This window comes from Nomascus leucogenys, chromosome 10 (assembly GCF_006542625.1).
Source record: "Nomascus leucogenys isolate Asia chromosome 10, Asia_NLE_v1, whole genome shotgun sequence".
In the NCBI taxonomy this organism is placed as follows: domain Eukaryota; kingdom Metazoa; phylum Chordata; class Mammalia; order Primates; family Hylobatidae; genus Nomascus; species Nomascus leucogenys.
The window spans coordinates 42,479,722-42,490,994 of record NC_044390.1 but is presented as its reverse complement, the minus strand read 5'-3'; the positions used below and the strand labels follow the sequence as shown (position 1 = coordinate 42,490,994).

The 11,273-nt window shown below is 51.2% G+C and overlaps 1 protein-coding gene across 1 annotated transcript in view; it reads left to right on the top strand.

The window, feature by feature from the left end:
• The window catches only part of GPI (glucose-6-phosphate isomerase), a 48,489-nt gene extending 40,091 nt beyond the window's left edge, over window positions 1-8,398 (top strand). Inside the window, exons 10-18 of the mRNA XM_030820219.1 lie at window positions 1,360-1,420; window positions 1,844-1,887; window positions 2,030-2,182; window positions 4,391-4,520; window positions 4,670-4,746; window positions 7,292-7,420; window positions 7,641-7,716; window positions 7,800-7,866; window positions 7,977-8,398. Coding sequence (XP_030676079.1) covers window positions 1,360-1,420; window positions 1,844-1,887; window positions 2,030-2,182; window positions 4,391-4,520; window positions 4,670-4,746; window positions 7,292-7,420; window positions 7,641-7,716; window positions 7,800-7,866; window positions 7,977-8,112 — 873 coding nt within the window. The 3' untranslated portion in view covers window positions 8,113-8,398. The remainder of the gene's footprint in view (window positions 1-1,359; window positions 1,421-1,843; window positions 1,888-2,029; window positions 2,183-4,390; window positions 4,521-4,669; window positions 4,747-7,291; window positions 7,421-7,640; window positions 7,717-7,799; window positions 7,867-7,976) is intronic.
• The last annotated feature ends 2,875 nt before the right edge of the window (window positions 8,399-11,273 follow it).

Sequence of the window (11,273 nt, the reverse complement as noted above, 5' to 3'; positions counted from 1 at the left end):
GGTAGGATCTGATACAGATGTGAGGATCGGGGTCTGTCCATCTCTGAGGAGGTAGGATCTGGTACAGGTATGAGGATCTGGGTCTCTCCATGTGTGAGAAGGTAGGAATCTGGTACAGATACAAGGATCTGGGTCTGTTCATGTAGGATCATGTCTGAGGAGGTAGGATTTGATGCAGGTATTAGGATCTGGATCTGTCCATGTCTGAGAAGGTAGGATCTGGCCCTGAGATGATGGTCTGGGACTTTTAATATCTGAGGAGGTAGGAATCTAGTACAGGTGTGAGGATCAGGGTCTCTATATGTCTGTGGAGGTAGGAATCTGTTAGAGGCACGAGGATCATGGTCTCTATATGTCTGTGGAGGTAGGAATCTGTTAGAGGCATGAGGATCTGGGTCTGTCAGTGTTGGAGGCGGTAAGAATCTGGTACACATATCATATATCTGCATCTTTCAATGTCTGAGGAGGTAGGACCTGGCTCTGGTATGAGGATGTGGATCTCTCCATATCTGAGGAGGTAGGATCTGAGTCTGTCCATATCTGAGGAGGTAGGATCTGGCATGAGTATGAGGATCTGGGTCTGTTCATGTCTGTGGAGGTAGGATCTGGAGCAGGTATAAGGATCTGGGTCTGTCCATGTCTGAAAAGGTAGGATCTGGCCCATTAGGATTATGAGGATCTGGGTCTGTCAGTATCTGAACAGGTAGTATCTGAGCATGGATATAAGGATCTGGATCTGTCAATATCTGAGGAAGTAGGATCTGGCCCTGGTATGAGGATCTGGGTCTGTCAGTATCTGAGGAGGTAGGATCTCATACAGGTATGAGGATCTAGGATTGTCAATATCTGAGGAGGTAGGATCTGGCACAGGCGTGAGCATCTGGGTCTGACCATGTCTAAAGAGTTGAAGCTGTGTGCAGGTATGAGGCCTTGAGTCTGCCAGTGTCTGGGGAGGTGAGGCTGGGCATGGGTGTGAGACCCTGGGTCTGTCCATATCTGAGGAGGTAGGATCTGGTATGAGTATGAGGATCTGGGTCTGTCCGTGTCTGAGGAGGTGGGCCCTGGCACAGGTATGAGGCCCTGGGTCTGCTGGTGTCTGCAGAGACAGGGCCCGACATCTCAGGGAAGACCATGGTAAGCTCTTCAGTTTGTCTTGTGGCTGTGGTCAGTCATGTGTAGTCTGCCCTGTTGGTCTTCCCACGTGTTGCCAGCACCTGCCTGCTGCCTTGCTTCCTGGAGGTGGGTTGGGCCAGGGCCCTCTGAGATGCCCCTGTGCAAGACCAGGGACAGGGTTTCCGGCAGGAGGTGGGGGGCGGGGTGTGCCGGCCCTCCCTCAGCACCTTGTCCTGTCTCTCCTAGTGGGTGGGAGGACGCTACTCGCTGTGGTCGGCCATCGGACTCTCCATTGTCCTGCACGTGGGTGAGTGTGTGTGTTTCTGTGTCTTGCAGCCCCCGTGGGAGACAGTGTTGCAGTCTAAGGTCGGGGTAGGGGCCTTGTGTCCCTGAACATCATGCTGTCCTCACAGGCTGCTGGCCTCTCTGCAGCTGGCTGGGATATTTATTTCATGTCCAGAAGGAAGGTCTGGGTTTTTCTAGGTGTGCAAGTTGGCCCCTGTCTTTGTCCCTCACAACTGCAGTCCTGTTTCTCTCCTATCCTAGGCAGAGTCAGATCCCTGCACTCAGGGCCACCTCTCACTGGAGGGGCTTTGTCTAGGCCTGAGTCCTCCCATGTCATGTCTTCTGGCTCTCCATGCAGCCTTTCTTGGTTGCAGAAGGAGCTGTGCCCACTGCCCACAGGACACAGGGTGTGGCCACTTCTGTTGACTCTGCTTTTGTGTCACAGGTTTTGACAACTTCGAGCAGCTGCTCTCGGGGGCTCACTGGATGGTGAGTGCTGAGGCTGGTTCTCTGCCAAGTGCTGGCCAGAGGCGCGTGTGTTGGTCCTGGTCCCCCGCTTTCTCCCCCACTGTCCTGTCGCTCCCCTCCCCGTGCAGCTGCTCAGCTCCCACTCACCCTGCTCCTGTTTCAGGACCAGCACTTCCGCACGACACCCCTGGAGAAGAACGCCCCCGTCTTGCTGGCCCTGCTGGGTATCTGGTACATCAACTGCTTTGGGTGTGAGACACACGCCATGCTGCCCTATGACCAGTACCTGCACCGCTTTGCTGCGTACTTCCAGCAGGTACCAGTTGCCAAGCCAGGCCTTGGAGTCAGCAGGATTTGTAGGGGGTCTGGGAGGTCTAGGAACCTGGGTTTCAGCTCCTCCAGGAGCTCTTTGCCCCATTGCCCTTGGGCCTGACCGAGGTCCATCTGTGCCCCTTGTCTCAGAATGAATCTTTGTAACTGAGGTTGGTTGTCATCTGAGTTTGATCACCATGGGAGGGGCATGACCGGTGATCATGGTGTCCTGGCTAGGGAGGTCCTGGCTTGGCTCAGGTGATGTTTCTCAGCTGGGGTCACTTCTTTCTTGCACATCACTATGCATGCCTACCATAGTGTCTGAGGACGTAGGATCTAGCCCTGGTATGAGGCCCTAGGTCTGTTAATATCTGGGGAGGCAGGATCTGGTACAGGTATGAGGATCTGGGTTTGTCCATGTCTGAGGAGGTGGGGTTTGGCCATAGGGTGGGGCCGCAAGCTGGAATCCCTTATAGCCTGTACTGCCTTTATCCCTCCAGAAAAGCAAGTCTGTATCTAGTCTGTGGTAGCCTCTTTGGACTACATGGCCCTCTTCTCCCTTGGGATCTCCAGAGCCCCCGAGAGGCTTAGCAGGCCCTCTCCTAGTCACATTATGTCCCGGAAAGCTTTTCCACACCTGTCCCTGCTTTTTTTTTTTGAACAGATTCTCACTCTGTTTCCCAGGCAGGAGTGCAGTGGCACGATCTCGGCTCATTGCAACCTCTGCTTCCTGAGTTCAAGCGATTCCTGTGCCTCAGCCTCCCAAGTAGCTGGGATTGCAGGCATGCACCACCTTGCCTGGCTAATTTTTGTATTTTTAGTGGAGATGGGGTTTCACTATGTTGCCCAGGCTGGTTTTGAACTCCTGGCCTCAAGCGATCCACCTGCCTTGGCCTCCCAAAGTGCTGGGATTACAGGCATGAGCCACCGTGCTCGACCCTATCCTTGCTTTTGTTTAGTACAAAGCCAGTCCCTGTCCAGCAGCTCTTGAGTTGCTTTGGGCAGGTACAGAAGGCTTCACCAACACCTGGAAGCAAATCCTGTGATTGAAGGAGAGGCCAAGGTTCCCCAAATCCCAGCTGCCTTGGTGAGGGTTGCCATGACCAGGGCCCAGGTGGGTACCCAAAGCCTAGCATTTAGTTGTGGTGACAGCCCTCAAAGGCTGTACTCTTAGCCGGACATGGTGGCTGATGCCTGCAATCCCAGCACCTTGGGAGGCAGAGGCTGGGGGGAATTGCTTGAGGCCAGAAGTTCAAGAACAGCCTGGGCAACATAGGTGAGACCCGGTCTCTACAAAAAAACCCACAAAAACTAACAGTAGCCGAGCATGGTGATGCAGCACCTGTAGTCCCAGCTACTTGGGAGGCTGAGGCAAGAGGCTTGCTTGAGCCCAAGAGGTCGAGGCTTCAGTGAGCTATGATTCTACCACTGTACTCCAGCCTGGGTGACAGAGTGAGACTCTGTCTGTTGGGGAAAAAAAGAAGCTGTGCACTCTGGACCCCAGCCTGCTCTCCCTTAAGAAATGGGCTGATTTTGTGACCGATTTTGTCTTTAGGGAGGACCTTGCCTGACCTCCAGACCCACCTTTTCCTGGGCATGAGTCCTTCCTGCACAGTGGCCTAAGCTGGAAAGGTTGGGAGGCTTTCACCGGTATGGGGAGGAAGGGGATCGTGCCTGCGGACATGTGTGCAGGTCCACCTCACGGGGTCAGGGCAGGGTGGGTCTGCCTGGAGCATCTGGGCAGGACTTGGTCATGGTGCAGGAAGGAGCAGGATTTGGGTACAGTGTGTGAAGGATCAAGACTTGCAGATAGAGGGTTGGGTTTTTTTTCTTTCTTTTCTTTTCCCTTTTTTTTTTTTTTTTTTTTGAGATGGAGTTTTTCTCTTGTTGCCCAGTCTGGAGTGCAGTGGCAAGATCTCGGCTCACCACAACCTCTGCCTCCCGGGTTCAAGCGATTCTCCTGCCTCAGCCTCCCAAGCAGCTGGGATTACAGGCATGCGCCATCACACCTGGCTAATTTTGTATTTTTAGTAGAGACAGGGTCTCTCCATGTTAGTCAGGCTGGTCTCAAACTCCCAACCTCAGGCGATCCACCCGCCTTGGCCTCCCAAAGTGCTGGAATTACAGGCTTGAGCCACCGCACTCGGCCTCTTTCTTTCTTTTTAAATGTTCTTTCATTTTGCCAAGGACTGGGTTTCTGTTCCTTTTCCAGGGCGACATGGAGTCCAATGGGAAATACATCACCAAATCTGGCACCCGTGTGGACCACCAGACAGGCCCCATTGTGTGGGGAGAGCCAGGGACCAATGGCCAGCATGCTTTTTACCAGCTCATCCACCAAGGTAGGCCGCAGTGGCCTGGGAAGGGTGATGTTGGGGAGGGAAAGGATCTTCCAGAAGAGATATCTCACTTAGGTCAGTGCCCTCCTCTAGGCCATTTGGCTAGCTCCCATGGGCTGGGGTCATGTGGGTGACCACAGTGTCCTTCACAGGCACCAAGATGATACCCTGTGACTTCCTCATCCCGGTCCAGACCCAGCACCCCATACGGAAGGGTTTGCATCACAAGGTAAGAGCCCCCATCTGGCCCCATCTGGAGGGTCTGGTTCACATTGCATCCAGACCTCTGAAAACCTGGTGCATTGGTTGGCAATCACGTTAGTTTTCTATTCCTGCCGTAACAAATGACAACAAACATGGAGGCTTAAAACAACACTCTTCTTTTTTGGGGTGGGGAGCGGGGACAGAGTCTTGCTCTGTCGCCCAGGCTGGAGTGCAGTGGCACGATGTTGGCTCACTGCGACCTTCCCCTCCCGGCCTCAAGTGATTCTTATGCCTCAGCCTCCCAAGTAGCTGGGTCTGCAAGCACTCACCACCATGGCCATCTAATTTTTGTAGTTTTGGTAGAGGGGGGTTTCACTGTGTTGGCCAGGCTGGTCTTGAACTCATGACCTCAAGTGATCCACCTGCCTCAGCCTCCCTAAGTGCTGGGATTATAGGCATGAGCCACTGCGCCTGGCCTATCTGAAGAGTTTCTGAAGCTCAAATATCCAGCAGGCCCTGCTGGGTCTCTGCTTAGAGTCTTGCAGGCTGAAATCACGGTGTCATCAGGACTGTGTTTCTTTCTGGAGACTTTAGGGGAAAAGCCTTTTCCATGCTTGTCAGGTGGTTGGCAGAATTCATTTCTCTATGGTTGTGGAACTGAAGTCCAGCTTCCTTGCTGTGGGCTGAAGGTCATTCTCAGATTCTCAGAGGTCACCTGCATTCTCTAGCTTGCGGGCCTCTTCACTGCAGAACCAGCAATGGCAGGTTAAATCCTTCTCTGAAGCTTTGATTCTGTCTTGCCACTTCTGTTGCATCTCTCTGACTGACTTGTTGACCTTCCTCTTCTACATTTTTCTTTTATTCCCTGAGTGACAGCGCCGTGCTGTGTTGTCTAGGCTGGACTTCAGTGGCATGATCACAGTTCACTGCATTCTCGATGTCCCAGGCTCAAGCAGTCTTCCTGTCTTGGCCCCTCAAATAGCTGAGACTTACAGGCACACACTACCATGCCTGGCTAACTTTTAAACTTTTTGTAGAGACGGGGTTTCACTATGTTGTCTAGGCTGGTCTCCAACTCCTGGGCTCAAGTGATTCTCCTGCCTGGGCCTCCCAAAGTTTTGGGATTACAGGCATGAGCCACCGTGCCCGGCCCTCTTTTACTTTTAAGGGCCAGTGTGTTTAGATTGGGGCCACTAGATAATCCAGGAAAATCTCCCCTTTTGTTTATTTTATTTTTTTATTTTATTTTAGAGATAGCATGTCACTCTGTTGCTGAGGCTGGAGTACAGTGGCCCAATCATAGCTCACTACAGCCTTGAACTCCTGGGCTTGAGCAATCCTTTTATCTCAGCCTCCTGAGTAGCTGGGACCACAGATGTGCACCATGCCTGGTTAATTTTTTTTTTTTTTTTTTAAAGAGACAGAGTCTTGCTCTGTTGCCCAGGCTGGGGTGCAGTGGCATAGTCAGGCTCTCTGCAGCCTCACCCTCCTGGGCTCAAGCAATCCTCCTACCTCAGCCTCCTGAGTAGCTGGGAACAGGCACACGCCACCACACCTAGCTGATTTTTTTATTTTTATTTTTTGTAGAGATTGAGTCTCACTATCTTGCCCAAGCTGCCCTCGAACTCCTTCAGAGAATTTATTGTGCTTTGTCTTAGGTGTGCAGAGCAGCACAGGGTTACGGTAGCACAATCTTGGGAGTCAGTGAGCTGGATTGAATTCTGATTCTTCCTGTCTATAGTTCTGTGATCCAGCACTGTGGACTTGCGGAACCCAAGGCTCTACTAGAACAGGGCGATGATGCCTTTCCTCCTTAGGATCTTAGTATTATTTTTTTTTCTTTTTTTTTTTTCGAGACATTGTTTCACTTTGTTGCCCCTGCTGGAGTGCAGTAGTGCGACCTTGGCTCACTGCAACCTCAGCCTCCTGGGTTCAAGTAATTGTTGTGCTTAAGCCTCCGGAGTAGCTGGAATTACAGTTGCACACCATCACGCCCAGCTACCTTCTTAGGATCTTAAAAGATAGATGTTGGTAAAATTGTGAGCAGGATCCCGGCAAGTGGTGTGTAGTTCTTTTTTTTTTTTTTTTGAGACGGAGTCTAGGTCTGTCACCCAGGCTGGAGTGCAGTGGCGTGATCTCGGCTCACTGCACCCTCTGCCTCCCAGGTTCAAGTGATTCTCCTGCCTCAGCCTCCTGCCTGATTACAGGCATGCGCCACCACGCCCAGCTAAATTTTTTTTTGGTATTTTTAGTAGAGATGGGGTTTTACCACGTTGGTCAGGCTGGTGTCGAGCTCTTGACCTTGTGGTCCACCCACCTCGGCCTCTCAAAGTGTTGGGATTACAGGCATGAGCCACCGCGCCTGGCCACTGGTGTGTAGTTCTTAAAGAGCAGTTATCACTGTTCCCTGCCTTGTGGTGTCATCGGATGTGTCCCCCTCGCTCCAACTGAGCTATACAGTGAGTGACCCAGGCTGGGACTGACCCCTGCTGAGAAGTGCCAGGCGGTCTTGTCCCTCTGCCTGAAGCCCAGACAGTGCTCTCAAGCATAACTGATGTCTCGCTCATCAGATCCTCCTGGCCAACTTCCTGGCCCAGACAGAGGCCCTGATGAGGGGAAAATCGACGGAGGAGGCCCGAAAGGAGCTCCAGGCCGCGGGCAAGAGTCCAGAGGACCTTGAGAGGCTGCTGCCACATAAGGTCAGCATTTCTGCTTTCGGCTTTGGAGTGCATGCTGGAGTTGGAGGTGTGAAGCTATGGCACCAGGCAGGGGCCTGGGGCATGCCTGGCTTGTCCTACAGAGTGAGAGGGCCTGTCCTCACAGACCCGCACGTCTCAGCCTCTGGGGTAGGGTGTGCTTCCCTTCAAGGGATTTAGGGATCAGGACTCGCCTGGAGACATACATTGGTGTTTTCTGCAGGTCTTTGAAGGAAATCGCCCAACCAACTCCATTGTGTTCACTAAGCTCACACCATTCATGCTTGGAGCCTTGGTCGGTGAGTGAGTAGGGGAAAGGTCCTGGCTTGGGGTAGGTTGGAATGGGCTTGTGGAGCCCTGACGTGCCCTGTCACTTCTGCAGCCATGTATGAGCACAAGATCTTCGTTCAGGGCATCATCTGGGACATCAACAGCTTTGACCAGTGGGGGTGAGTTGCTCACTTAGGGGAGGGCCGGGAATACCTTTGGGTCGGCTCAGGGATTTCAGTAGCAACGTTAGAGCCTTCCTCATACCATTCTTCCCTTCCCTTCTTGGCAGAGTGGAGCTGGGAAAGCAGCTGGCTAAGAAAATTGAGCCTGAGCTTGATGGCAGTGCTCAAGTGACCTCTCATGATGCTTCTACCAACGGGCTCATCAACTTCATCAAGCAGCAGCGCGAAGCCAGAGTTCAGTAAACTCGTGCTCAGCCACAGCCTCCTCTGTGACTCCTCTTTCTCTTCTCGTCCCTCCTCCCCAGAGCCGGCACTACATGGTCCTCGACACCACCCAGGTGTCCTCTGGTGGGCTTGGACCACGAGCCCTTAGCAGGGAAGGCTTGTCTCCCCCAGCCCTCCATGTCTACGCTCCCTCTGTGTTACAATTGGCTGAAGTGTTTTTGTGCAGCTGACTTTTCTGACCCATGTTCACGTTGTTCACATCCCATATAGAAAAATAAAGATGCCACAGAGGAGGTTGTAGGCTTAGCCTCTGATTTTTTTTCCTGCGATGATGCTTTATGTAGCAGAAGGCAGCAGAGCTCAGCAGGACGCAGGCTGTGCCTCCATGGACACCGAACACTAAGTGGTGAGCGGGTCTAGAGTGGAGCAAGGTGCCCTGAGAAGACAGTAGTGGGGTGGGGGCACAATCAGTCAGGAGGGCAACTTGGCCTGTGTCACCAAATCCCAAGACTGTTTTCCACTCCTCACCTCTGTGACTGGAGAAATTGGATACTCTGTTCACTCGATGGTTCTAAAAACTGCATTGAGATTTTGTTTGTTTGGGGTGAATTCCTGGACAAGACCAAGGATGACTTTCATCTCCTGGCAAGATGCTCAGGTAGTTCTTTCGGTTTGAAAGGCAGATACTGAAAACTGGAATTTTTTTTTTTTTTTTTTTTTTGAGTCTCGCTCTGTCACCCAGGCTGGAGTGCAGTGGTGCAATCTTGGCTCACTGCAACCTCCACCTTCTGGATTCAAGCTATTCTCCTGCCTCAGCCTCCAGAGTAGCTGGGATTACATGGCGCACACCACCATGCCCAGCTAATTTTTGTATTTTTAGTAGTGAAGGGGTTTTACCATGTTGGGTAGGCTGGTCTTGAACTCCTGACCTCAGGTGATCCATCCGCCTCAGCCTCCCGAAGTGCTGGGATTACAGGTGTGAGCCACCAAGCCCGACCCTTTTTTTTTGACAACTTTTTTTTTTTTTTTGAGACAGAGTCTTGCTCCATTGCCCAGGCCGGAGTGCAGTAGCATGATCACAGATCACTGCAGCCCCAACCACTCGGGCTGAAGTAATCCTCTTGCCTCAGCCTCCCAAGTAGTTGAGACTACAGGTTGTACCACTATGCCCTGCTAGTTTTTTCATTTTTTGTAGAGATGGGTCTTGCTATGTTGCCCAGACTAGACTGGTCTTGAATTCCTGGGCTCAAGAGATCTCCCCCCTCAGCCTCCCACAGTGCTGGGATTACAGGCGTGAGCCACCACACCCAGCCTATTCAAAATTTTTTTTTTTAGAAACAGGGTCTTTGTTGCCCAGGCTGGACTGCAGTGATGCAATCATAGCTTACTGAAGCCTCAAATTCCCAGGCTAAGGTGATCTTCTCACCTCAGCCTTCCAAGTAGCTGGGTCCACAGATGCATGCCAGTATACCCAGCTCATTAAAAAAAAATTTTTTTTTTGAGAAGGAGTCTTGCTCTGTCACCCAGGCTGGAGTGCAGTGGCATGATCTCGGCTCACTGCAAGCTCCACCTCCCGAGTTCACGCCATTCTCCTGCCTCAGCCTCCCCAGTAGCTGGGACTACAGGTGCCCGCCACCATACCCGGCTAATTTTTTGTATTTTAAGTAGAGACGGGGTTTCACCGTGTTAGCCAGGATGGTCTGGATCTCCTGACCTCGTGATCCACCCGCCTCGGCCTCCCAAAGTGCTGGGATTACAGGCGTGTGCCACTGCACCTGGCTCATTTTAAAATTTTTGTAGATCAGTGTACTGTTGTAAAAAAAATAATAAGAAGAAAAATTAAAAATAAATTTTTGTAGTGATAGGATCCCACTGAGGCCAGAGAATAGGGTCTGGAGACAAGGGAGCATTCACTTCAGCCTCTGATTGGCGGCAGGCCAAGTCTTTATTTACGTAGGGTGTAACCAAATAGGAAACCTCTAAAGGGTACTTAAACCCCAGATTTTCTGAACAGGGCACTTGCTTGAACAGGGCACGGCTTTGTGGAGTGTATTTTCGCTTCAATAAATCTGTGCTTTTGTTCCTTCTTTTGTTGCTTTGTTTGTGTGTTTTGTCCACCTCCTTGTTCAATATTCCAAGAACCTGGATGATTTGTAGTTAAGACCCTCTCCTGGTAGTACTACTGTGTTGCCCAGGCTTATCTTCAACTCCTGGGCTTAAGCCATCCTCCTGCCTTGGCCTCCGAAAGTGTTGGGATTACAGGCGCAAGCCACCGTGCCTAGCATCACAGGGACTTTTAAAGCTGTCAGGTTGAAGTGTGATAAAAAAGGAGTAAACAGGTTTCATCTCCAGGTCCTTGCTGGGCTACAGCCAAACCTTGCAAAGGCTGGTGCTTCCTACTTTGAGGTGTAGATCCTTGAAAACATACATTTCCTTTGCATACCATGTTATGAATCCTAAAGTAATGTTTTTGCAGCCTGCATTTTTAAAAAGTCAGGTTTATTGGGGTGTGATTTACATATAGTAAGATTCACCTTTCTTTGGTATACAGTTCTGAGTTTTCACAAGTGTATATACAGTCTTATAACTATTACAGATGAGATATACAGCATTTTCCTCACCCTCAAAACTTCCTGACACTTGTGGTCCAGTCCTACTCCCTCATCCCAACTCCTGACTACCATTGAACTTATTTTTTTTTTCCCTGAAGTTCTGCTTTTACCAGAACGTTGCCTTTTGTGTCTGGCTTTTTCCTGTGATGCTTTTGAAATTCATCCATGTTGTGCTGCAGGAATTGAAAAAACTCTATTGTGTGGCTGGGCGTGGTGGCTCACACCTGTAATACTAATACTTTGGGAGGCCGAGGTGGGCAGATCACTTGATTTCAGGAGTTCAAAACCAGCCTGGCCAACATGGTGAAACCCCGTCTCTACTAAAAATACAAAAAAGTCCGGGCGCAGTGGCTCACACTTGTAATCCCAGTACTTTGGGAGGCCGAGGTGGGCGGGTCACCTGAGGTTGGCAGTTCGAGACCAGCCTGACCAACATGGAGAAACCCGTCTCTATTAAAAATACAAAATTAGCTGGGTGTGGTGGCACGTGCCTGTAATCTCAGCTACTCGGGAGGCTAAGGCAGAAGATCGCTTGAACCCAGGAGGCAGAGGTTGCAGTGAGCTGGG